Source organism: Carex rostrata, chromosome 20 (genome assembly GCF_964058835.1).
Source record: "Carex rostrata chromosome 20, lpCarRost1.2, whole genome shotgun sequence".
NCBI lineage: Eukaryota > Viridiplantae > Streptophyta > Magnoliopsida > Poales > Cyperaceae > Carex > Carex rostrata.
The window spans coordinates 5,892,633-5,920,119 of record NC_135937.1 but is presented as its reverse complement, the minus strand read 5'-3'; the positions used below and the strand labels follow the sequence as shown (position 1 = coordinate 5,920,119).

Below are 27,487 nucleotides of genomic sequence, written 5' to 3'. Positions count from 1 at the left end.
AGGCAATACAGAATAATAAAGATAATTTTTGTCATGTAAATCTTATGCAAATTAATCAAAATTATGTCAATTGAGTGTCAATAACAATTAGGACCTAATTAATATGTTACAAAACAAGATTTGTCGAATAATATAAATAGTTTGGAAAATTTCAAAACAAAACCTCTGGAGTGAGTCTATGGTACTATGCATATTACGATTTGGCACCATGCTACGGCTCTATATTCGAGTTTTCAAATCCTAACAGTCGATTCGAACCATTCATCTTGTTCTCCATATTATATGTGTTTGGAGACCAAATTTTACATTTTTTTTTAATTTTTTACTATTTTTTTAGATATTTAGAAAATCACTTGATCTGAAAATTCTGGACCATCCAAAAACAGTGATTTTCAATAAATTTCAATTTTTTTTTCCAAGAACTAATATGTTAGAACTTGAGATTTAGTCTGGACCAGAGATAAGCAAATTAAATTTCAAGAATTGACGAGGTCTATTATTGCACTGGATACAAACTAATTTATTTTTAAAATAGGCGACTGCCTACCTCTGTTCTATTCTACTTCTACTACTGTTTTTGAATCGCATTTATCTAATTATTGTACAAATATAAGTAAATTATTAGCTAATCGGATTTTGCATATTGATAAAGCTATAATTTCAATTACAAATAACGATGCTTCATCCAAAAAAAGTTGCATAAACATTGAGTGAATTCAGACATGTTGTACATAAATATAGTGATAACTGACAAATATAAGAACAATTTTTCCGAATAATAATATTATATCCGTATGATTTTTTTTCTGGCACCTTTTGAGCGACTTAATATTAATATTATGTCCATGTATTTTTTTTTTTCGAAATTGACAGATTAGACGAATAACACGAGATATTCATCTCGCGCTGCTCCTGAAATTTGTAAACTTATCTTGTAAAAATTCACTATTTTAATAAATTATTACTATCTTATTAGATTCATATTATATCACAATCACAAAATCTAGGCTACACTGATTTTTTTTAATGTGACAAGTACATAACAATGTTTTAAATAGCTAGCTATAGTCAGGCAGATCCATATAGTCTCAGGGAGGGCAATAGTCTCTTATGGATTTTGAGTTTTAGTGGAGGTCTATCGGTACCGATCGAATTTGTCCTCTCCTGAAACTTTTTTATCCCCCTCGGAATGTTTGATTTGTAATTTGAGTTAAATTTAAGGTTAAAATCAAAATAAATTTCTCAAATTATGATTGGTAGTTAGAATTATAAGTTCAGAAATTATAAGTCAGAGCATCAGAAAGTATAAATCAAAGCATTGTTTTTTATCGAGTACCCAATTAGTTAATGGGTTTAAATCCGATTCGATATTTTTTTGTCATCTCTGACGAAAATCTTGAATCTGCGTTGTTATAAGATACACTTTAGGCCCTGTTCGGTGCATCGATGGGAATGAGTGTGGGCATAGGAAAAGTGAAAATTTGAACTGCTTTTTACTGTTCCTATGAGAAAAAAAAATCAGTTCAACTGAATTTTTTTTTCCCACGGGAACAGTAATGCGGCCGAACAGAACCTTAGTGTTTTTGGACCTTAAAAATTATAGTACTATTAGCTATTATTAACACTATAACAAACTATAGCAGCACAATAGTGTTTTTTTTAGGAAGCGTCTAATTGTCCACAGCCTTTTGTCCACCATTTGTTCACAGCTTTGACTTGCGCGAATACTGTAAAATTACTTCTACATGCTGTATAATTATACAATATATCACATAAAATATATCAGTTAACTACAAAACATTCAGCAACTATTTTAAGTGATCACATAATAGTTAGAAAAAGATTGCAACTTGCACAACATGACAAAATAAATGTACTTTCAAACTGTACTTTCGGAAATTGCAGTTATAGGAAGTTATTGGCAGTTAGAGTTAGTTATTAGCGGTTATTGGCACTGAGTTGAATCTTGTATACTGTAAAATTGAATCTTGTATACAGTAAAATTTTCAATTTAATCTTGTATACTGTAAAATTGAATATTGTATACTGTAAAATTGAATCTTCTACATGGTAAAATTTACAAATGAATCTTGTATATTGTAAATGTACAATTGAATCGTCTATACTGTAAAATATTCACATAATACTGTAAATTTTCAATTGAATCTTGTATATTGTAAAATTTCTAAAACTAAACCATAAAATATTACCATCTATACTGTAAGATAAAATGTAAAAAATGCTACATTTCAGTTTAAACTACAATCTGCAAACAATCATGTATACTGTAAAATTGCAAAATATAAACCATAAAATAATACCATGTATACTATAAAATTGCTAAATCTATATATACATCCATCATCACACACAAAATCTATTCACCACAAAATAACATCCGTTCACCACAAACAACATCTGTTCAACACAAGATAAAAATATTCACTGCAACATTCAGAATAACATAACAACAACAAAAAAACTATGGACAAATAACTTTTACATTAAAAACCTCCTGTGTTCATTGTTCAGATGAGTAAGAAGCCTCTCTATCATCTCTTTCCTCCAGATTTTCACAAGATGAATACTGTAAAATTACAAGATGAATACTGTAAAATTACAAGATAAATACTGTAAAATTAACAAATCATCTCTTTCTTCCATATTTCCACAAGATGAATACTGTAAAATTAACAAGGCAATACTGTAAAATTAACAGATTAATACTCCATCACCTCTCTATCATCTATTTCCTCCAGATTTTCACAAGATGAATACTGTAAAATAACAAGATGAATACTGTAAAATTAACGGGGCAATACAGTAAAATTAACAGATCAATACTCCATATCGCCTCTCTATCATCTCTTTCATCCAGATTTCATTTGAAATGCTAGATCTGTTACTGCATACAACGAAAACAACAAATTCAACAGAAAACTTACTAGATTTGAATTTTACCGTGCTCTTCAACAAAAATAACTTCTATTCGATCGCGCTCCACGATTGAAGGTTCCATTGTGATCATGTATAAAAAATGAGATTGAGTCAGTAATCTCAATTAAAATCGACATTGCAAAGAAAACATGAATCAGAAATATACAATATTTCTTACCAAAGCTTGAAACAATGCATTCACTGTTCGGAGTAGCGAGCCGAAATCGAACCAGTACTTGATTGAAGCAAATGAAGGACAGAGACAAATCGAACCAATACTGTAAAATTACAAGTTGAATACTGTAAAATTACAAGATAAATACTGTAAAATTAACAAATCATCTCTTTCTTCCAGATTTCCACAAGATGAATACTGTAAAATGACAAGACGAATACTGTAAAATTAACAAGGCAATACTGTAAAATTAACAGATTAATACTCCATCACCTCTCTATCATCTATTTCCTCCAGATTTTTCACAAGATGAATACTGTAAAATTAACGGGGCAATACAGTAAAATTAACAGATCAATACTCCATATCGCCTCTCTATCATCTCTTTCATCCAGATTTCATTTGAAATGCTAGATCTGTTACTGCATACAACGAAAACAACAAATTCAACAGAAAACTTACTAGATTTGAATTTTACCGTACTCTTCAACAAAAACAACTTCTATTCGATCGCGCTCCACGATTGAAGCAAATCGAACCAGGTTAATCGAAGCCCTTGTGACCCTGATTGGAGATACTTGATTGAAGCAAATCGAACCAGCTCACTATTAGTGAATATCTCCTCGGTTCCTGCGACTGAGACACGCGAACGAAACAAAAATGAGATTCGCGATCGAGAATTTCATTTGGATTTGAATAGGCGATTCGCGAACGAAGAGAGAAAGAAGAGAGAGAGAAAGAAGAGAGATCAGAAAGAAGAGAGAAAGAAGAGAGAAAGAGAGAAAGAGAGATCAGAAAGAGAGATCGGAGAGAAAGAGAGAGAAAAGAGAGATCGGGTGTTTAAATAGCAAGACGAAGTGGAGGTGGAGACCGACAGTTGAACGGGAGTTGGATAAGGTGCTGTGGACAGATGGTGGACAAAAGCCAGTGGACAAGAACCTTTTCTCTCTTTTTTAATCTTTCCGCAATGACATAATAATTGTTGTTTAGAATCTTGCATGATACATACATATTTGTACGAAAAATTAAGGATCATTGATAAATGACGTGTAAAGTTTGTCATATGCTTATACCGACTGACAAACATAATTTAGTCAATCCGTAATGAAACACAAACATATTTTGTGTAATCTCAAACAGATATAAATATTATAATGCATAAAGGACAAAAATACAGGGTAAAGATTTTAACGGAGCAGTTTTGGCTGCATACAGCGCATAAACTATATGTAATACTGTTTTTGTCTTTCTGATTTTATAACATGTGCGTTGCATGAACCTAAAACTGCTCTGTTAAAATCCTTACCAAACTACAGGGAATTGGTGACCTAACTGGAAATATGTTAGCACCGAGCCACCGATTACAAGGGAGCTGTAATGATCTGGCGCAAAGAATTGGAATTTGAGGTGATATTCGGATACAGCCAACAAAAGCATTCATTGGGAGACGCGTTTGTTTGGTGCACGGTTCCTTTCGCCCGATTGTCGTCTCTTGGCAACTTCGCATTCCTTCGATTTTTCTCAAATTCAGTTTGATCATTTCCAATCGGATACAGCCATACAAGATAAAGATGTGAAAATGAAGAAATTTAAAATAAACTTTTATTTTATTTATTTTGATATTATATCACGAGAAAAAAATCCACACGACACCCGATTACATGTTACATTTTCGAAGTTTTCAAAATCTAAATAGTTAATTCAAATCGTTCAACATTATATATATATATTAAAATGTGCTTGCAGATCATATTTTACAATTTTATTAAATTTTTTTTACTATTTATTTAGTATTTTACAAAATCATTATTTTCATATTATTGGATTTTTTTTACCCATATTAATAAATAGTAAAAATAATTTTAAAAAATATTAAATTTGATCTGCAAATACATTTTGATATATTCATCATGTTGAACAGTCTGCATCAATTTTTTTAATTTTGAAAATATAAAGTATAATCCAATGTTACCGAAAAACAGTATAAGTGGATCTCCCTTATTATATCACAGTTATAGAAATATATTATTAATGTGACAGAGCAGTTTATCTTGTAGTCTTCGTCACTTCAACTGTCACATAGTACAGCTTACAAAAAAACAATGTTTTTTTTTTTTAAAAATCTTCCCAACCAATTAATCACAAACTGTCACATAGTGTATTGATTAATTTGATTGATTACAAGCTGTCACATAGAGAATTTGAAATTTGATTGATTTTGGCGATAGCGACCGTGAATTGATTAACGGATACAGTGGATGTTGACACCACTCTAAAGTCTAAAGTGAAGTATAATACGAACACATAAATAGCAACTTAGGATTAATTCTCCACCAAAATACAGTTGCCATCATTATCCGATTCCGGAAATTAGAGAAGAACATGCATGGATTAGGCAATAGACCATGTCAAATCTAATTTTAAGGAGGGAAATAAAGGAGTTTAATTTCATTGCAAAAATATAAATTTTAAGGAGGGAATTGTGTTTAGTTGTATGCCGAATTAACTTTAAAAAAAGTATTTAAAGGTCCAAACAAATGATCTTGAAAGAAAAGTATTTAAAGGTCCATACTTACTAACAGAAAGTGAGATCTTAAATTCGACCCATGCAAAATATAAATATATAGTTGTCACCGAGGTGCATAATCAAGGTGTGAAATTTTTTTTTATTTAAACAGACTATTAAATACAATTTTGCGGGCCTTGGGAAATAATTATAAACAACCGAAATTTTTATTTATACCATATTCCAAAAAAAAAAAAAACCATATTTTCTGAAGAATTTCAAAAATACCCGGGCCACCAATTCAATCTGCGACCCCATTTTTGGAGGGCCACAGATTGAATTGGAGGCCTCCCAAAAATCCAAAAAATGAACCGTAATATTTTGGGGGCCTCCAATTCAATCTGCGGCTCTCCAAGAATGGGACCGTAGATTGAATTGGCGATCATGGTATTTTTGAAATTCTCTGTTTTCAGAGGTGTTTTTTTTTTTTTTAAAATGGCATTAATAAAAAAATTGGTATAAACAATAAACAAGAGGGTCTTTACGTAACTTTAAACAAATTCAATTGCAGTCTCATAAAAAACAAAAACAAAAACAAATTAAATTATTGTATCGTCCAATGGTTCGGCAAGAGCAAAAAATAAATGGCCGTTTTACAAATACGAACGTGGCAAGCATGTACACAATTACATGCATATTTCCATAATAAAATACATTTTGTTTTAATCCTGTCCATCCATTATTTGAGGTTAAACAATATGATGCCGCCAGGCTCTTGCATGCATGTTTAATAAACAAAAAAAAGGAAAATTTAATATCAACGGTATGCATTTATTTTTGTGAGATCGCATGTTTTTTTTGGGTGGAAATATTATTTTGTAAATGCATGGTGTGCAATTTCAAGTATAGCTTTGAACTTGCCAAATCGATATACTATAGTTCAGTAACTGTGAATAAAAAAAAAAATGGACGACATTGCATGATGAATAGTATGTCACGTTACTACGTTAGTAACAAACGCCATGTAAAAATAGAAGTAATAATTACAACAAACATCATGTCAAAGTGCTTACTACTAATGTAAAAAAATAGAATGATTTCATTTCACCCGGATAAAACTAATCAGGGTTTACCTACCAAAAAAGTCACATATATAAATAAATTATGTACAAAATATTTAGAATAATATGAATAATGTTTTAAAAAATTAAAATATTTTTACTCTTATCCTTCTTGATGTAAATTATGTATAAATTTTTTTTTATTTTAGAAATTCAAAAATCAATTTACCGGAAACCAGTGTTGTAAAAAAACGTCTGTTTAGACTGATTAATCAGTTAATTAGTTGTTAGCAGTAATCAAATCGTTACAAATTTCCTAACTAATTGACCAATTATTCCCGAACTATTTTATTAATCTATGACATCGAAGACCACGTCAACATAAACTGTCATCCTCATATAAGTAGCTGTGAGGAGAGACTGAGATTCCAGCCATGTGGAGTTTAGGTAGAGGAGAAATCTTTCCCAAATAAAATTTTCAAACAAGTTGTTTTAGTTTATTTATTTAATTTCAGTATTTGAAACTAATTTTAGAGAGCACTTTAAGGGGTAAATATTTTAACAGAGGGGTTTTGGCTTCATGCAGCTCATTAACTACACGCAGCGATGTTTTAATTCTATAGTCCGTGAGCTGCATGAAGCGAATACTGATCTGTTAAAATCATTACCTCCTCTTAGACAGGTCACCATCACATGCACTTTACCTATTACGGAGAAATCCAGATGTTTGCTAAAATCCCAAATCACATAAGAAAAATAATGTTAAGTCTTGTATGCATTTTAATGTCGACTGAGGCTACCGTACTATGCATAATATTAATATATGTTTTTATTATGAATTTGAATATTTATTTTTAAAGTCCAGACATATTTAAAGACTAAATTTTATATTTGTTAGAATTAACATTATTTGATTTTCTACCTATTTAAAAATAGTAAAAAAATTTCAAAAAATGTAAAATTTGGTCTCCAAACTAGGGGTGTCAACGGGTATGATACGGATCAGGTGGAGATATTTTCATACTCGTACCCGTTATGATAACTAAAACAATTTTTTGCCCTTATCCATATTTTTGAATACGATACGGATCTTGTAAACGGATAAAAAAGTGCCATTAACATTTCGATTTGTGTTTTCAATGAAATATTTTTCAAAATAAGAAAAAATAATAATGAATACAACTAATTTGTATTATGAAAATTTAATAAAATACAAAAACTTTATTGTATCGTGTATCATCTTCATACAAATATATATCTATATATGATTTTATTTTTTGAAAATTATACAAAAACGGATAAGATAACGAAAAAAAATCAATACTCTTACCTGTACCCAATTAGCTAACGGAAAAAAATCTTACCCTTACCCGTGTTTTCAGATATGATATGAGTCGGATAAACGAGTAAAAGGGTGTCACTGACACCCCTACTCCAAATACATATTAATATGAAAAATAAGATGAACGGTTTGAATCGACCATTAAAATTTTAAAAACTCAAATATCAAGCCGTAGCAACCTAGCCTTACTCAAATATAATTATGCTTTACAACCAGTCAACCACCGATAAACTGAATCCGTATCCTCTCAGGTATTGCACAGATATTGCAGAGGATCACTTACTTTACGGTTTGAGATTAAATCTCAATCAGCTTGGGATTCGGGTCACTGTAGGGGCTGTATTTTTGGGCTTTGAGATTCGTGCCAAGTTAAAAAGTACGGTTCAGATCTAGTAATTGTAAAAAATTCCCTTATCAGGTATTGGAGAGGATGTGAATTCCCGATAAACTGGCATGTATGAGGTATCAGGTATCCCCACAGATATTATTATTTTATAAACTCACTGGGACGCGTCAGGTGTTATTAAATTAAATCTCAATCCCTCTCTCTCTCTCTCTCTCTCTCTCTCTCTCTGTAGTCTCTTCTCTCACACAGCTGCTGTACCATCTCTGCAATTAATGGCCGCACCATCTACGGTTTCTCTCCATTGACCCTTTCTCTCTCTCTCTCCCTACTTTCTCCAAAGCTAAGCAATTCAGCTAGTTCTACTGAAACAAAATCCCAGATCTCTTTCTCTCTCTCCTTTCATAATTTTAATTAAAGGATCCTACTTCAGCTGTCCCCAAATCTCTCTTCCTCATCAATCGCATCTACCTTTGAACAATCAAATCGGAAGAATCAGTGTGCCGCGCCGCAATCAAACTAGAGTGAAGAATCTGCGTAACTCGGATGGTGCGTCTCTTCCAAGTTTTTTTCTTTCTTTTTTTAGCCCAAATGCGGTCAGTCGGTTTGGAAAATCGCCGCCCAATAATCGGATCGTGCGCTGCCGATAGATTTTCCAAACCATGGTAGAAGTAGCAACAATGGATTACTGCTTGGTATGGTAGAAAGTCACTAATTTTAAGTAAGGTACTTCACAAACAATAGAAGGCCACCTTCGCTTATAAATTAGCAACCGTAATCATGCTTTTTTTAGCATATCAGTGCTACTTTGGTAGCAATTACTTGAGTTTTGACTGTAACCATTTACCAATTTGTATTGCGTACCTAATAAAAGATGGTTTTTATTTTGAATTATATAATTTAGCAGTGGGTATTTTATGGATCATATCAAAAGGTATCAGTTGAATGAGGCCATATCAGAATTGTGTTTTCAGAAAGGTTCCAATTGAAGAATTGCTAAATTAGGCTTCAAGTGTTGAGATCGGAATTTTTTTTGTAAATCTGACCATCTTTTATCTCATTTTCAGGTCACAGAAATGGCAATTCACAAGCTTCAACTAGCATTTTTCACCGTATACACAATTTTCTCTCTTTATTACACCTGTAATGCACAATACAACCCACCTGACAACTATCTGATAGATTGTGGGTCCCGCACAAACACTACAATTGGTCAGAGAACCTTTCTTTCTGACACCTCTCTCTCTACCTCTCTTACGACTCCTCAAGACATTTTAGCGAGCACCTCGTCAAACTCTATTCCCTCTACCGTAAATGCCCCTCTTCTAAGTACAGCCCGTATCTTTACTGGACCCTCCAGCTACACCTTTCAAGTCCAAAAACAAGGTCGGCACTTCATCCGCCTTCATTTCTTTCCCTTTTCATACCAAAACTACGACCTTGCCACTGCCGAATTTACCGTCTCGACCCAAGATGTGGTCTTACTGACAGATTTTACACCTAATGGTAAATCTACTACACTTTTCAAAGAGTATTCCCTGAACCTAACAAGTGACACCTTAGTTCTTTCCTTCAAGCCGTCTCAAAACCTTGCATTTGTCAATGCCATAGAGGTTACATCAGTGCCTGATAATTTAATATCCGACACGGCACAAATTGTGAATCCTTTCAGTCAATATACTGGCATGTCAAAACAAACCCTAGAAACAATGTACCGGGTCAACATGGGGGGCCCTCTTGTGACACCTGACAATGATACCCTCTGGAGAACTTGGGTCATAGACCAAAATTACTTGAACAACTCAAAACTCGCAAAAGATGTAGTATATAGCGGCAAGATCAATTACATGAGTGGTGGAGCCACACAGGAGACCGCACCGGATTCGGTGTATAACACTGCAGCTGAGCTGGTGGTGTCAAACACTACCACTGCAGCAGTTTTCAACATGTCATGGCAGTTTAAGGTGAATGGGGGTTCATCATACCTCATCCGACTCCACTTTTGCGACATAATTAGCACGTCACTTAATCTACTGTATTTTAATGTTTATATCGATGGTTGGTGGGTGGTGCACGATATGGACCTTTCTACCCTTACTCAAAACAGCCTGGCAACTGCATACTACACTGATTTTGTTCTAAATTCTAGTGACTCAACAGATACAATACAGGTCAGTATAGGCCCATCGACACTAGAGAATGTATTACCGAATGGGATACTTAACGGGCTTGAGATAATGCAGATAGTAAACGGGTCGGGTTCTGCATTCATGGTTCAATCCTCAGGTGGAAAGGCAAATTTGGGGGTGATATTGGGGTCAGTTATTGGTTCCGTTGCCATCTTGATTTTCTTACTGATTGTCGCATTAATGTGCATGAAAAAAAAGAAAAAAATGGAGAGACAGAGTTCCAAAACTTGGATGCCTTTTTCGATTAACGGGTTCACATCTCTTAGCACTGGTAGCCGCACTTCCAATGGAACCACACTTACATTGGGCCCGAACGGAAGTTATGGTTACCGCTTTGCATTCTCTCTCCTACAAGAGTCCACAAACAATTTTGATGAGAATTGGGTTATCGGAGTAGGCGGCTTTGGGAAAGTGTACAAGGGGGTTTTGAGGGATGAAACAAAGGTTGCAGTAAAACGCGGTAACCCTAAATCGCAACAAGGGCTTAATGAATTTCGCACCGAAATTGAGTTGTTGTCAAGACTTCGACATCGCCATTTGGTGTCTCTAATCGGGTACTGCGATGAGAGAAATGAGATGATTTTGGTTTATGAGTACATGGAGAAGGGTACGCTTAAGAGTCATTTGTATGGCACTGAAATACCCGCCCCGAGCTGGAAACAGAGGTTAGATATATGCATTGGGGCTGCTAGAGGTCTCCACTATCTCCACACTGGATCTGCAAAGGCTATAATACACCGTGATGTTAAATCTGCTAACATCCTCTTAGACGAAAATCTCTTGGCCAAGGTTTCGGATTTTGGGTTGTCGAAAACCGGACCTGAATTAGACCAGACCCATGTTAGCACGGCTGTCAAGGGTAGTTTTGGTTATCTTGATCCGGAGTACTTCCGTAGGCAACAACTGACAGAGAAATCCGACGTGTACTCGTTTGGAGTTGTTTTGCTAGAGGTGTTGTGTGCAAGACCCGTTATTGACCCGACTTTGCCAAGGGAGATGGTGAACTTGGCCGAGTGGGGTATGAAGTGGCAAAAGAGAGGAGAATTGCAACAAATTGTAGATCAGAGGATTGCGGGTACAATCAAACCTGAATCATTGAAGAAGTTCGGGATAACTGTTGAGAAGTGCTTGGCTGATTATGGGGTGGAGAGACCGAGCATGGGAGATGTTTTATGGAACTTGGAGTACGTGCAGCAGTTGCAGGAGACAGATTCGGGTGCAAACTCGGAGGTAAATAGCATTAACCGGATTGTTGAGTTGTCTTCGCATGTGCATGATGTGGGGTCACAGGAGAGTGTGGATTTGGGTGAGGCAGGTACATCTTATGCTCATAACGAACCAGACTTGTCTGATGTGTCCATGAGCCGGGTCTTTTCACAATTAATCAAGGCCGAAGGGAGGTGAGTTGAAAGGTTTGGGTATGACCATCTTGTAGTGTTTCTTCTGTATGCTTCCTATTTAATTGTTCTTTTTATTATATTTTGCTATAGAAGTAGTAGTACTTGTCTCCCTAGATGTTGTATTGGTTCCTTTTTTTCTCTCTTAGCACTATCAGAATATGTTTGTAATTAACTTAAAGAGATTTCATTAGGATCTAAAGAACCTCAAGAAGGCAGTTGTTTTGTTTGCAGTGTTGAATTAGACCTCCATTTTTTATGAAGCATATTTCAAATTACAACAAGATTTGAAGAACCACTCACATCTGAGCACGTCCAGACTGGCATGTTGAATTGGATGTCATGTTGCATGATTGTGTTTGCGAGTTTCACTGTTTTGAATTGCATTCAAATTTCTGGTATCATATCAAGTAATCCCCTCGGTTGCTTTTTCTTCCAAACCCTACTGTTTGCTTTCTCTTTCTTGTTTGACTTTTGGTTCTTCACTAATTTTTAAAAGTGAATTGTTTGTTTGTGCAGGGTAGTATAGGGCTGCTAATGAGCTAAGTTAGCTCGAGTTATGAATAACTCGAATTCAACTCGAAAGATAGTGAGTCGAGTTGACTGCTCGACTCGAGTTGATAATATTGAGTTGAGTTGGCTCGCTAACTTGAATTCAACTTGCGAGTAACTTGAGTTGGCTCGTGACTCATGAGTCAACTCGTTTATGTTGAAATGTTGAATGTTTGAACTGATGATTGTTGTTATATAATAATGTGAGAAGTAAATATTGAATTATCAGCCATAATAGATACCAATTAGACTATGTTCTTTTGCTTTAGGAACTAATTGGGAATTTGAACTGGCAGTGGTGCGAATAATATGGTGTTGCAGTGTTTGCCCAAAAAGACCCATTCTATTTTGGTACCAAAATAATTAAATAATTCGCCGCCTAGTGAAACAAAAAATGAGCTTTTTGAAGCACTACAAATTAATGTTAATACTGTTGATCGGCCATCCCCATCCGATATAATCATTTGCTATAAAAAAATGAGTAGGGGATTTGAATTGGTACGATTATAGACATGGTATTATACAGGCGTAAAACCTCCCACTGTGGTCTGAACCCCCCAAAACAAAACTTCAAAGAGAACTAAATTGAATGATCTCTCAAAGCCTATGTAACATAAACACGGATCCGAGGGTCAACGTTAGATCAAACACACACACATACAAATACTTGTTGGGTACAAACACGACATTAAACAAAGTAAAAAATGACAAGATAATATACACCATAATAGCATCAACCTGCAGTCCGCAGAAGATCAACTTTCTCAATATTCAACAGTTAGAAGTTGCACAAGTTCACCGGGAAAAAAATAGAAATATTAAACATCTTTACCTGTATTAAACAAAGTTTTGAGTTTCCAAATTTTTTCATATCTACTATTCTATGACCTCCACTATTTTTATGAATAGAAGGAAGAACTTGCAAAAGAAAATTTGAATCTGAAAAAGGAAAAGCAAAACTCTCCCCTCCCAGACCCCAGCACCAGTCGAAATTTTGCTGGATTTTCTATTTGGTTTTGTTGCTTATTTTGGCTGTTGAGTTCTCCGATCATATGAATGGTTACAGATGTCTTTCCAATTTTGCTATATAACCAAGAAAATCACTAAAAATAGCACAGTAAAACACGCTGTCAGAAAAGTCAACCACCTCACATTCACAGACTGCCTTTTTAGTGGTGCAAAGTACAGGGTCTAGTCAAAACATGACCACTCCTATCCTACTCTTCCTTCTTCTTCCTAGACCGGGCACTCCTACCAGTTGAGTGCAGGCACCGGCCTACAAACTTAAGCACCTCATCTATCAATATCACAGGGAGTGCAACAGCCAAGACCAGGAGCCACTCGTTGAAACTGAGAGGAACTATACCAAAAACCTGTGCCAGAATCGGTACATATAATATAATGAAATGAAGACCAAATGAGACTGACATGGCGACAAGGAGCCACGGGTTGACCCAAGGGGGCATGACGAGAAGACTAGTATCCTCTGAAAGGGCATTAAGGGAATTAAACATTTCAATAGCAACAAGTACAGAGAGGGAAAGGGTGGTGGCCTTCACTTTGCCAGCTTGAAAATAATCACAAGGGTTGGAGTCAAAAGAGAAGGTGTGGGTCCCTGCGGTGAATGGTGTTACTGTAAATTTGTCCCACGTGGGGCACTTGTCCCAGTGGGATAGCTGTGAGTAGGTAACTAAGGTGTGACCGTCTCCAGCCAGGTTGATGCCTAAGAAGGATCCGTGGGTAAACCATATGATGAAAATGCCCACTGTTGCAATTCCTACATACATTCCTATTACCTGTGCAAAATGAAAGAAAATATCAGCTCAGAATGCATGTTAAGTTCTGTCAGTTTGGGTCAATTTTGCTAGATTAGGGCTTAATTGTATGTCTTGTAACAGAAAGAGATGATCAATATTCCATTTGAAAACATCATGTTTAAATATATTCGATGTATACCATATATCTGAAGAGAATCCATGGAGTTATAAGGGAATCATCGCTCCTCCTTGGGGGTTTTTTCATGATGTCCTTGTCTGGGGGGTTGAAGCCCAATGCGGTTGCCGGGGGCCCATCGGTGACAAGGTTCACCCAAAGAAGTTGTACGGGTATCAGCCCCTCGGGTATTCCTAAAGCCGAGGTAAGGAAAATGGAGGCAACCTCACCCATGTTTGATGAGATCATGTACCTAACATTTTGCAAACATCAAAGGTAAAATAGTGAGCATAAACACTAAGCCACGAAAGGTTAGTATTAGGACAAATGGGGAAAGAGTGTTTTTTTCTGGAAAAAAGGTACCTTATAAAAGCTTTCATGTTGTTATAGATTGATCGACCCTCGCCAACAGCAGAGACAATAGTACTAAAGTTGTCATCAGCTAAGACCATATCTGAGGCTTCCTTCGCCACCTGAATGAAACAAACAACAAAACTAAATTCATATGCTCACTGAAGGATGGCAACACAATTAAACCTGAGACAAAAAAGGAAAAGGAAATTGAAACAAACAAAGAAATACCTCGGTGCCAGTAATACCCATGGCAATGCCGATGTCGGCAAGTTTGAGTGCAGGTGCATCATTTACACCATCTCCAGTCATGGCAACGACCTCCCCGTCTTCCTTGAGCAGCCTCACAATCTCCTGCTTGTGCTTCGGTTCAGCGCGAGAGAACAAGAGGCCTCCCTCCTGCCTCAGTAGCTGCTTCTTGTTATCTAGTAACATAAACTCTTTTCCTGTAAGACTCTTCATGCTTATGTCTTCGTTTTGAGAAAATACGCCTATGTCACGGCATATTGCCTCTGCTGTTTCTTTATTGTCTCCAGTTATGACCATGACTCGGATGCCTGCTGCTCTGCAGTCTTCTATTGCCGAGTACACTTCTTCTCTTGGAGGATCCTTCAATTATTTTAGTAGATGAAACCAACGAAAATGAGTCATTCTCGTATGAAAACTAAATTATTACGAGCAAATTGTTAAATACTTACCCTTAGGCCTGCTAAACCAACAAAAATTAGGTCGCTCTCAATAGAGGAATAGTTGGCGGGGTCAAGAAGAAGTTTGTGAGCTGGATGCTCCTCTCCATCATAGGTAGCAAATTGGTTGAGTTCGGTTTTATATGCAAAACCCAAGCAGCGAAGTGCACTGGTCGACATGTCGTGAAGAGTACTCAAGATGACACGTTTTGTATTTTCGTCAAGTGGCACGACTGATCCGTCCTGTAGCTGAACTGAAATGCTTCTCTCCAGTAAATTCTCCACTGCTCCCTGGTAAGACAATAGGATATTAGTATATATAGATTTAATAAATGACAGCTTAAAAAATTATTTCCAATTTTGTCCACTCTCTATGCTCCTTCCTGCATGTACCCTTTTACTTAATAAACATCGTCTAAAACTAGAATGAAAAGATGCACCAAGCTGTTACTGGCGTGCATCTAATAAATTGCGACATTTCTGTCAAGAGACTTGTAATATCAAAAGAGATGGATGATTTCTACATTTCTACGTTGTTTTCTTGAGCTCTTAAAGCCCAGCAAAATGAGGAAAAATGTTACATTTTGCAACATGAATGTACAGAGAAACTTACACAGACGATATCTAAAGTGTTCCTTTTTGGTCATTTGGTTTGACATTGAGGAGGCAGAGACAAAAGAAATACTCATTTGAATAATAAACAAGAGACAAAAGAAATACGCATTTGAATAATAAACAAGTGAAGACAAAAATGTTATGTGCAAGTGAAGACAGAATGTAGAATATTACCTTCACAAGTAAGGAATTATCTCCTGATTTTGATTTCACTATTACTCCCATAGACTTTCTAGTACGGTCAAACTCAAGAGTTGCAACACGCTTCTCATTAGAGTTCCACCACTGACAGCATGCTGAGTTAAAAAGAAGGCAATAAAAAGAAACATGTCAAAATTAACTGGTAACTGATTGTCGCATAGGGAAACTATTGGCGGTTACAGTATACCTAATAAGTTCGAAGAATTGGAAGAAAATCCATGTCCTTCAGGGAGACCCATCTTTTCAGCTAAGACCTGAAATAGAAACATAGTAAAGCATGTTGTCAAAAACAATTTAAAGACACAGTCAAAACTGTTATTTATATTATATGCGATATCCCAAGCTCCAATATAAATGAAGTTGCAGCGAATTTTGCATTTTAAAACCCTATGTAATAGTTTCCTTTTAAATTTAAATACAACAAGACTTCTACTTCAGATATACAAAACTATGCACTGTTTAAACAGATATTCACTAAGTTTTGAATCAAATTGTTATCATAACGGGCAATAAATCTTTGTAATGTATAAGTTTGATGTTCTATGCATGCAAGTTTCAGAGTCCAGGTATCTTTTTCATAACGACCAATTCACCAAACCGCTAAAAATGAAAAATGAACACCATATAAAATTGCCACTTTCCCAGAAAATATCCAAAACCCGTTAGCCGTTACCTTGAGAGCTGCCTCAGTTGACATACCACTGGCAATGACCTGATGCTCAGCTTGTGCAATGGTTGCATCGTTGCAAACAGCAGCAATCTTTCCAATTGTAGTCAGATTTGAATCCAACCTCCCAACCGGCCAATCATGTATCTTCCCGTCAAGCGGGTCATATGTGGTCCCCTCCACCTTAAAACTCCTAATTGCGCCGGCATGTGCACCCATTGCAACAAGCCTAACTGCCGACATCTGATTGGTGGTTAGAGTCCCAGTCTTGTCAGAACAGATAACAGTTGTACAACCCAACGTCTCCACACTTGGCAATTTCCTGACAAGTGCGTTTTTCTGTGCCATTTTTCGGGTACCCAAAGCGAGACATGTGGTAATAACTGCTGGTAAACCCTCTGGTATGGCTGCCACTGCAAGGGCCACAGCAATTTCAAAATAGTAAGTGCATTTCTCGAAGGAAAACTTGAAAGTTTTTGGCCAACCGTTTTCAAACTCAACTGTTAGAAAGTATTTCACATTAATTAACCAAACTAAGATGCAAACAACCCCAATTATGGCCGTCAAAGCCTTGCCGAACTCATTTAATTTCTTCTTTAGTGGAGTTTCATCATCCTCCTGAGATGCCTCGTGGATTTGTGAATGGATCTTCCCGATTTCGGTATTCATACCTGTTTGAGTAACAAGGCAAACACAACATCCGTTAACCACAGTTGTGCCAGCAAAAACCATGCACTCTTTCCCCTGAATTTCCATATCCTCTGAATAAACCTTCTTATTAGTTTTGTTAACAGATGAATTTTCTCCAGTCAAACACCCCTGTTCTACTCTGAGAGTGGAACTGATCAGATATAGGACCCGCATGTCAGCAGGAACTTTGTCACCGACTCGTAATTCCACAATATCGCCTGGCACTAGATCTTTTGCGGGCAAGTCGCGTACCCACTGCCCATCACGCCTACACGTGGCGTGTTCTGATTGGATCTCCTTCAACGCCTCCAGGGCCTTCTCAGCGTTGTTCTCTTGCCAAACACCGACCACAGCATTGACTATAAGAATTAGAAAGATCACGAGTGGTTCGACAAAAGCAGTGATGCTGATTTCATCGCCATGCTTGGTGCCATCGTACCAGGCAAGGAAGAACGACACCACGGCGGCGACCAAGAGAATTCTAACAAGAGTGTCATTGAATTGTTCGACGACAAGTTGCCAGATGGACGGTTCAGAGTGCTTCTCAAGTTCATTCGAACCATACACGCTGCGGCGAGCGAGCACCTCGTCGGATTGGAGGCCGTACGAAGAGGAAACCTTGAACTCAATCTCACATTCTTCAGGAGTTCTAGCCCAGGCAGGAAAACTACTTCGAGAAGCTTCGGAGGGGGTTGATGAGACCATCTTACTTTCCTCCTGGCCTCCTTTTCCCATGGAATTATGATACAACACAACAATGATGGCGATCTGGTCGGATTAGGAGGAAGAAGAAGTCGAGACCGGGTTAGGGTTTGGTAAGGGAGAGATTGATTATAAGTCTGAATTTGGCCTTTGGTTACGACTTTTCTTAATTTGTTTTGTTCTCTGGTGTGCTTCTTTTTCTCTCCGCCGCCTGAGAGAGAGAAAAGAGAGAGAGAGACAGAGAGAGAGAGAGAGAGATTGTTTGCACGACTGCTGCAGCCAACTTCTGGTTCTGGCCTTCTGGGTCCGGGACTCCGGGCCTTATTTATTGATTTATTTTCGTAGTTATTTATTTTTCTAACTTTCACATTTAAACCCCCCAAATTTATTGATTTCAAATACTCACTTCAGGAAGTTTTTCTTGGGTAAAGATTTTAACAGAGAAGTTTTGGCTTCATCCAGCGCACAAACTATTTTACTACTGTTTTGATTCTAGAGTCTTTGCGCTTTATGAAGCAAAAACTGTTCTTCCAGTAAATCTACCTTTGGCGCTTTAATTTTGGTATTTTGACTAGACCCTGTATATTTTGTTGGAACTAAAAAAAGGAAATAGTTGGGTGTAGAAGAAAAAGTGGCTAGTTTTGTAATACTGAAGCGCACTTCACTAATAAGTCTATAACTGTATAACATAACGACCCAAAAATGGAAATGCTGGAAAGTTTTAATTAACCAATCCCAGCGCCCACCGGGAAGCAGCGTGGTAGAGCGTGCATGTACATGGGAGTGCACACAGTTTGGCGAGGGGTTGCCTATTTGGCTATTTGAGATATCTCATATTTTGCCGAAATTTTTATTAATATCCAAAAAAAAAATATGAAATTCCAGAACCGCAAAAAAAATTGCAGTTTTGGAATTCCAAAACCGCAAAAAAATTTTGTTGTTTCAATTTTTTTTGCGTTTTAAAAAAGAAAATAAATAAAGTAAAACCGCAAAAAAAATTTTTGCTGTTTCGACTTTTTTTATTTAAATAGAAATATTTATAATTTATTCTTTTTTTGTATTAAAATATTATAAATATTTTATATATTACTTTTAAAAATAGATGGAATACTATATAATTTGATTTATTAGAAAGACTGTTACAAATAACCCAGATCATCATTTTTTATGCCGAATTTTTTATGGTTGTAAGAAAAATTAATATATTTCTTTATAAGTTATTAGAAAAAAATAAAAATGCTTGGATTCTGAGTTATTGATCCCGATTTAAAAGTCACTTCTAAATAATACATAAATATTAAGATCCTTCTAGTACATTTAATTTCTAAAAAGTTGTATATATTTTGAGAATTCTTTTTGAATAACAATCATTAAATAACTCAATTTTTTTTTTCAAAAATAGATAGAACTTTTTATAAAATAAATGTACTAGAAAGATGACAGTATTTTATGTATTTACTTAGAAGTGACTTTTGAACCGGGATCAATAACTGAGAATCTAATTTTTTTTTATTTTTTTTCAATAACACATAAAAAATATATTAATTTTTCTTACAGCCGCAAAAAATCCGGCATGAAAGATGTTCATCCAGATTATTTGTAGTAGTTTTTCTAATAAATCAAATTATATAGTATTCCATCTATTTTCAAAGAAATATTTTAAATATTTCTAATATTTCAATACAAAAAATAAATAAATTATAAATATTTCTATTTAAATAAAAAAAGGTTGAAACCCAAAAACCATTTTGCATTTTTTTTTTGAAAACGCAAAAAATTTGAAACCGCAAATTTTTTTACGATTTTAGACTAAATTACCGCAAATTTTTTTTGCGATTTGGGTAGATTTCGAAAAAACAAAAAAATCTGAATAGTTTCTGAAATTTCAAATATTTTTTGAATATTAATAAAAATTTCGGCATATTCTACGCAAATCTCAAAGCTCAAATAATACTAGCCCCCTACGTCACCCCCGAATAGGCACCAGACAAATTTTTTTCATAAACCATAATTAATAAAACAAATTTTACGGAACCAATATGATTGATTTTTTTTTTTCAAAAATCATAAGGACCGTGGGGTTCCCACGGTCTCAAATTTTTTTTTTTATAAAACAGAATTTTTTTTATTTTTTGTATTAAAATATTAGAAATGTTGAATATATTTCTTTGAAAATAGATGAAATACAATATAATTTGATTTATTAGAAAGACTGCAATAAATAACTCGGATCAATATTTTTCAGGTTGGGTTTTCGCAACTGTAAGAAAAATTAATATATTTCTTTATGTGTTATTAGAAAAAAATAAAAATGCTTAGATTCTAAGTTATTGATCTTGGTTCAAAAGTCACTTCTAGGTAATCCAGAAAATATTGTGATCCTTCTAGTACATTTAATTTATGAAAAGTTGTATCTATTTTTGAAAAAATAAAAAACTTTTAAGTTATTTAATGATTGTTATTCAAAAAGAATTCTCAAAATAGATATAACTTTTTTATAAATTAAATGTCCTAGAAGGATCACAATATTTTCTGGATTACCTAGAAGTGACTTTTGAACGGGGATCAATAACTTAGAATCTAAGCATTTTTATTTTTTTTTCTAATAACACATAAATAAATATGTTAATTTTTCTTACAGCCGCGAAAAACCCGACCTGAAAAATATTGATCCGGGTTATTTATTGCAGTCTTTCTAATAAATCAAATTATATTATATTTCATCTATTTTCAGAGAAATATATTCCACATTTCTAATATTTTAATACAAAAAAAAATTATGTTTTATAAAAAAAAAAAAATTGAGATTTGAGACCATGGGGTTCCCACGGTCCTTATGATTTGTGAAAAAAAAAAAACCAATCATATTGGTTCCGTAAAATTCGTTTTATTAATTATGGTTTATGAAAAAAAATTCAAAATATGAGATATCTCAGAGGATACACACTCGCTATTTGGTGGGTAAAGGTTTTAACAGAGCAGTCTTGGCTTCGTATGGCGCAGTAGCCATATATATGTAGATCTGTTGTGATTCTGTTCTCCGTGTGCTGCATGAAACCAAAACTGCTCTGTTATAATTTTATCAATATTTTTGTCACCATTTTTGCCGAAATTTTTATTAATATCCAAAAAAATTAAAAAACTTTAAATTCTACCATGCCCAAACCGATTTTATAATTTCTTTCCGGTGAGAATCTCACCGGTTATGCAATTTTTTTCCGATGAGATTCTCACCGGTTTTGTTTTTTTTTATTTTTATAAAAAAAAATTTAATTTTTTTTTATTGAAATATTAAAAAAGTTTAATATATTTCTTTGAAAATATATGAAATACAATATAATTTGATTTATTAGAAAGACTGTGACAAATAACCCGGATTAATATTTTTCAGGCCGAATTTTTCGCGGCTGTAAGAAAAATTAATATGCTTTGAATTTGAGTTATTGATCGCGGTTTAAAAGTCACTTCTAGGTAATACAAAAAATATTATGATTTTTCTAATACATTTAATTTATAAAAAGTTGTATCTATTTTGAATTTTTTTTTTGAATAACAATCATTAAATAATTTAAAGTTTTTTTTTCAAAAATAGAAACAACTTTTCATAAATTAAATGTACTAGAAGGATGACAATATTTGATGTATTTACTTAGAAGTGACTTTTGAATCGAGATCAATAACTCATAATCCAAGCATTTTTATTTTTTTTCCAATAACACATAAAGAAATATATTAATTTTTCTTACAGTCGCAAAAAATCCGGCCTAAAAAATGTTGATCCGAGTTATTTGTCACAAAGTTTCTAATAAATCAAATTATATTGTATATTTGTATTCCATCCATTTTCAAAGAAATATATTAAACATTTCTAATATTTCATTACAAAAAAAAAACAAATTAAAAAAAAAGAACCGGTGAGATTCTCACCGGTTTGGGAATTGTCCGAAATATCGCTAAAAAGCGGGTAGAATTTGAATTTTTTTAATTTTGTTGGATATTAGTAAAAATTTCGGCCATTTCTGTGTTGGATCTATTTGATAGCTATATATGGAATTGCTCACACAGTTATACTTATTATAGGGGGGTTAATCTTCGAAAATAAAATAAAAAATATGTGTATTGAATGATTTTTTTTTAATATCTTGAATTAAGCAAAAGAATGGTCTATAAGATATTAATCCAAATATTTTCACTATCGATCACAACCAATTATTTAAAGAAATAAAGAAGAAAAATTAATTGCTTGACTTGAATATTTATTATTCGCTTAAAACATATCAAAATTACAATAATATTTTTGAGTAAAGACTGACGCCGTGGTCTTAAATGCATCTGCTATAATGTCACCAACTATTAATAAATAAGGCAGTCGAAAAATTACCATCTAATATATCATTAATGTTTTATACTTAGTATGTAGTATTTTTATTTAGCAAATTAAAATTTGATAGAAATAACTAGGCAGTTATATTTCTTTTTATTCATTTATTATCTTTTTAGTGGAGCGCATTTATTCGATTTTCTATTTGGAGTCAAAGAAAGGGATATTGAATGCTCTTCTTTGTAATTACCGGTAGCAATCAATTGTCTGGAGCCGAGATTTTTATATTTACCCAAAAAAAAATATTTTTTATTAAAAATAACCACGGTTCGGCGAAATTTTTAAAAATACCGAACCCGTGGAAAAAATCCGCGGCCCGGGAATTTTAATAATTTTTTTTTCTGGAGATTATGCTATTCAGTTTATTTGGAATTTAGATTAGTTTGAATTGTTAAGTTGGAGGTTTGTATGAATTTTATTTGTATGAATTGTTAAGTCAGAGTGCTTCTGAATTCAATTTTGCACCTCTGGTTAACATAGTAAAACATCTTCAAAAATCATGAAAATTGACTGACATGTAGTCTTGACATCGTAGAACAAAACTGTGAAGTTTCATACAAAATCTCAAAACAGATCGCGAGATATCATATCTCAAAAATTGCCCGAATTGCCGAAGGAGTGCTTTTGAGACCAACTTTGCACCTCTGGTTAACATAGTAAAAACTCTTTAAAAATCATGAAAATTAACCGACATATAGTCTTGACATCGTAGAACATGACTGTGAAGTTTCACAAAAAATCTCAAAACAGATCGCGAGATATCATATCACAAAAATTGCCCGAATTGCTGAAGGAGTACTTTTGAGCCCAACTTTGCACCTCTGGTTAACATACCAAAGCATCTTCCAAAATCATGAAAATTGACTGACATGCAGTCTTGACATCGTAGAACAAGACTGCATGTCGGTCAATTTTCATGATTTTTGAAGATGTTACCTATGTTAACCAGAGGTGCAAATTTAGGCTCAGAATCACTCCTTCAACAGTTCGGACAATTTTTGAAAGATAATATCTCGCGATTTGTTTTGGGATTTTTTTGTGAAACCTCACAGTCATGTTCTACGATGTCAAGACTGCATGTCGGTTAATTTTCATGATTTTTAAAGATGTTTTACTATGTTAACCAGAGGTGCAAAGTTGGGCTCAAAAGCACTCCTTCAGCAATTCGGGCAATTTTTGAGATATGATATCTCGCGATCTGTTTTGAGATTTTGTATGAAACTTCACAGTTTTGTTCTATGATGTCAAGACTACATGTCAGTCAATTTTCATGATTTTTGAAGATGTTTTACTATGTTAACCAGAGGTGCAAAATTAAATTCAGAAGCACTCTGACTTAACAATTCATACAAACCTCCAACTTAACAATTCAAACTAATCTAAATTCCAAATAAACTGAATAGCATAATCTCCAGAAAAAAAATTATTAAAATTCCAAGGCCGCGGATTTTTTCCACGGGGTGGAATTAAAAATTCTGGGCCGCAAATTTTTTTCACGGGTTGGATATTTTTAAAAATTTCGCCGAACCGTGGTTATTTTTAATAAAAAATATAGTTTTTTGGGTAAATATAAAAATCTCGGTGTTTGGAGCTTTCCATAGCTTTTTTATGTCGCTTTATAATTGCACCACACTTAATGAAATAAAAATCATATTATTATATATAAATATTTTTCGCCGCATCAGCCAACATTCAAGTAGTTATTTTTCAGGGGAAAAAATTATGGATATATTTTGAAGTATTTAATTCATCACAAGTACATAAAAATTGGCATTTTCTAACTTCTACCAATAGAAGTAATGGACTGAACATTTTTTTTTCTTTTAAATAGAGATGGAGGCATATCATTCTAACTTTCAATATTTATAAAAAAAAATAAAAAAAGTTCAGTCGAATTTTTTATTTTTTGACCTTTAACAAAGTGACAAAAAAAATTTAAATAAAATAAGTAGAGGTAGTTAGAATGGACCAGGAATTATCAAACACAGAATTTTTTGAATAGATCTACAACTATGAATATTTTATAGCTGTATTTGACAATTTCGGTTCTGGATATTTTTGTTTTATAATTTTTTTAAAGGATCGAATACTGCTGACAACAGGGTACAATATTGAAAAGTCAACATTTACATACATTGCACATCGTCACAAATTCCATTATAATTTTATCGATTTAAAATTTGAAAACATTGAAAAATATTTATAATAGATACTTCTAGAGACAAGAAGCAAGTAAATTAGAACCTAAAATAATCTAAGAAGCAATAGAAGTCCAGAGTTTCAGTCTTCTTAATTAATCAGATTATCAATATAAATGTTAACACTTAGTCCCTAAAATTCCAGATTTTAAATTTTGACAAAGCATGCCAAAAAAGTAATATTTAATCTAAAACAAAATTTGGATTAACTAGTTATTCTAAAATGTAAACTGGTACGCGCGTATTTATACCTTTCCGTAATTCCTTTCTTGTGGATAGTTATGGCCTATGGGGGTAGTTATTCCCCTTTTTGGGTTCAAAGTGGGCGACACGAAGCTGCTTTTCTTCTTTAAATGCGTTCGCGATATGCGAATAGGATTCGTGGGGAGAATAATTGAGATGTCTATTATTTTTAATTACACTAGGAAGCACTAAACTAAATCTACGCTTTTATACCTTGGGCAAATATTATTGGTTAAAGGCGGAAGATCAAGTATGCCACGTGGTCGATTACCTGTTAGTAGAAAAGTATGTAAATTCTGGAAACATGCGAATATTCCATCGTGGAATTAGGAGCGGGACGAAGTTTCGTCCGATATTTATTATTTATAGACTATAGTAATTATAAAATTTACAGAAACATAGAATATCTCGTTTTCATAAAATCGCAGACACTGAGAACGATATTTATGGATCCGTCTCCGATCCATAAATAGTTGGATGAATGTGATACCACTATTACAAATTTCAACCATTTTAAAAAATAAAATAATAAAGATGGATCTTGATCAATGCCTCTGATCTATAAATAGTTGGATAGTTCTTCGCGATCTTACTATATTGGTTAAAAACAAGGTACTCTTTCTATTTTTGTACATCTGAATTTTATAATTACTATGAATAAAAAATTCCGAGTTTCGTCGATGCCTCCTCTTCCAATCCGACATTTTTATTTTTACCCCATTAAAAAATTATTTTATTAATAATAACCAAAGTTTAGTAACAATTTTAAAAATACCCCACCCGTGGAATTTTTCCACGGGCTGGAATTTTAATTCCAATTTTATTTTATAAAACAGAAATTTGTTTTTATTTTTTATTTTTTATTTTTTGTATTGAAATATTAGAAATGTTGGATATATTTCTTTGAAAATATATGAAATACAATATAATTTGATTTATTAGAAAGACTGTAACAAATAACCCGGATCAATATTTTTCAGGCCGAATTTTTCCCGGCTGTAAGAAAAATTAATATATTTCTGTATGTGTTATTGGAAAAAAAAATGCTTAGATTATGAGTTATTGATCCCGGTTCAAAAGTCACTTCTATATAATCTAGAAAATATTGTGATCCTTCTAGGACATTTAATTTATGAAAAGCTGTATCTATTTAAAAAAAAAACAAAAACTTTAAGTTATTTAATAATTATTATTAAAAAAGAATTCTCAAAATAGATACAACTTTTTATAAATTAAATGTCCTAGAAGGATCACAATATTTTCTAGATTACATAGAAGTGACTTTTGAACCGGGATCAATAACTCAGAATCTAGGCATCTTTATTTTTTTTCCAATGACACATAAAGAAATATATTCATTTTTCTTACAGCCGCGAAAAATCCGGCCTGAAAAATATTGATCCGGGTTATTTGTTACAGTCTTTCTAATAAATCAAATTATATTGTATTCCATCTATTTTCAAAGAAATATATCCAACATTTCTAATATTTCAATGCAAAAAATAAAAAATAGAAACAAATTTCTGTTTTATAAAAAAAAAATTGGAATTGAAATTTCACGGGTGGAGTATTTTTAAAATTGTTACTAAATTTTAGTTATTATTATTAAAATAATTTTTTAATGAGGTAAAAATAAAAATGTCGGTCTTCCGATGCAATAAGGAGAGACGTCACTCATTTAAACTTTATTAATTGCTTCGACTTTTTGAAATATCCACTGCGAATTATCATAAATTATTCTGGCTCCCATAAATCACCTACCACAAATAATTAGAATTAGAACATTTCAAAATTCCCCAGTTTAATATTCGTTTATCCAATTCACATAGTCCGTCCCGATTTTTATTTTTGCCCTTTTTAAAAACCTTTCAATTCTTGACGGAGTCAAGGGATCACCTAACGTGGGAGTGTCCCTTTGCAAGAAGATTTTGGAGAGGTTTGGGCGCTCACCATAACTTGATAATCGGGAGCGAGAGGGGTATCCTACAGGCTTGGATACGGGGACACTGTAACATGACACGGATGCAAAGGGCTCACTGGGATGTTATATGGGCGGCTGGAGCGTGGGCCCTATGGCGAGAGAGAAATAGAAGGCTATTCTCTAACAAAAGGAAATTAGTGCATGGTCTAATTGATGATACGGCTATGGAAATTATCCTTTGGGCAAGTTTTGTGTAATTATTGAGATATCACGGTAGTATTCTTGTAATTATTATATTAGCAGAATAAGAGTAACTTTAGGGCTTTGTATATAAAAACTTTTTCTTTATCAATGCATTTGTTGGCATATTTTTTGCCAACCATCAAAAAAAACCTTTC

General features: G+C 33.8%; 2 protein-coding genes across 2 annotated transcripts; one reads left to right on the top strand and one right to left on the bottom strand.

The window, feature by feature from the left end:
* The first annotated feature begins 8,560 nt into the window (after positions 1-8,560).
* LOC144572115 (receptor-like protein kinase HERK 1) lies at positions 8,561-12,183 on the top strand. Its single transcript, XM_078321533.1, has 2 exons — positions 8,561-8,913; positions 9,432-12,183. Exons 1-2 carry the CDS (start codon positions 8,911-8,913, stop codon positions 11,955-11,957), a joined length of 2,529 nt encoding a protein of 842 aa, XP_078177659.1. The 5' UTR covers positions 8,561-8,910; the 3' UTR covers positions 11,958-12,183.
* Positions 12,184-13,315: 1,132 nt separating this feature from the next.
* On the bottom strand, positions 13,316-18,582 carry LOC144572114 (calcium-transporting ATPase 1, endoplasmic reticulum-type-like). Its single transcript, XM_078321532.1, has 8 exons — positions 16,961-18,582; positions 16,475-16,541; positions 16,261-16,382; positions 15,484-15,762; positions 15,017-15,394; positions 14,798-14,907; positions 14,459-14,687; positions 13,316-14,298 (listed from the first exon to the last, which is right to left on the bottom strand). The coding sequence occupies exons 1-8, from the start codon at positions 18,377-18,379 to the stop codon at positions 13,720-13,722; spliced, it is 3,183 nt and encodes a 1,060-aa protein (XP_078177658.1). The 5' UTR covers positions 18,380-18,582; the 3' UTR covers positions 13,316-13,719.
* Between the last annotated feature and the right edge of the window lie 8,905 nt (positions 18,583-27,487).

Bases quoted from the DNA above. Each gene is read 5' to 3' on its own strand.
- LOC144572114 (XM_078321532.1), bottom strand. From the start codon at position 18,379: ATGGGAAAAGGAGGCCAGGAGGAAAGTAAGATGGTCTCATCAACCCCC. The intron at 14,688-14,797 runs GTACCTTTTTTC...GCAAAATGTTAG, and splicing joins AACATGAAAGCTTTTATAAG to GTACATGATCTCATCAAACA. The intron at 14,299-14,458 runs GTATACATCGAA...CATTTTGCACAG, and splicing joins GGATTCTCTTCAGATATATG to GTAATAGGAATGTATGTAGG.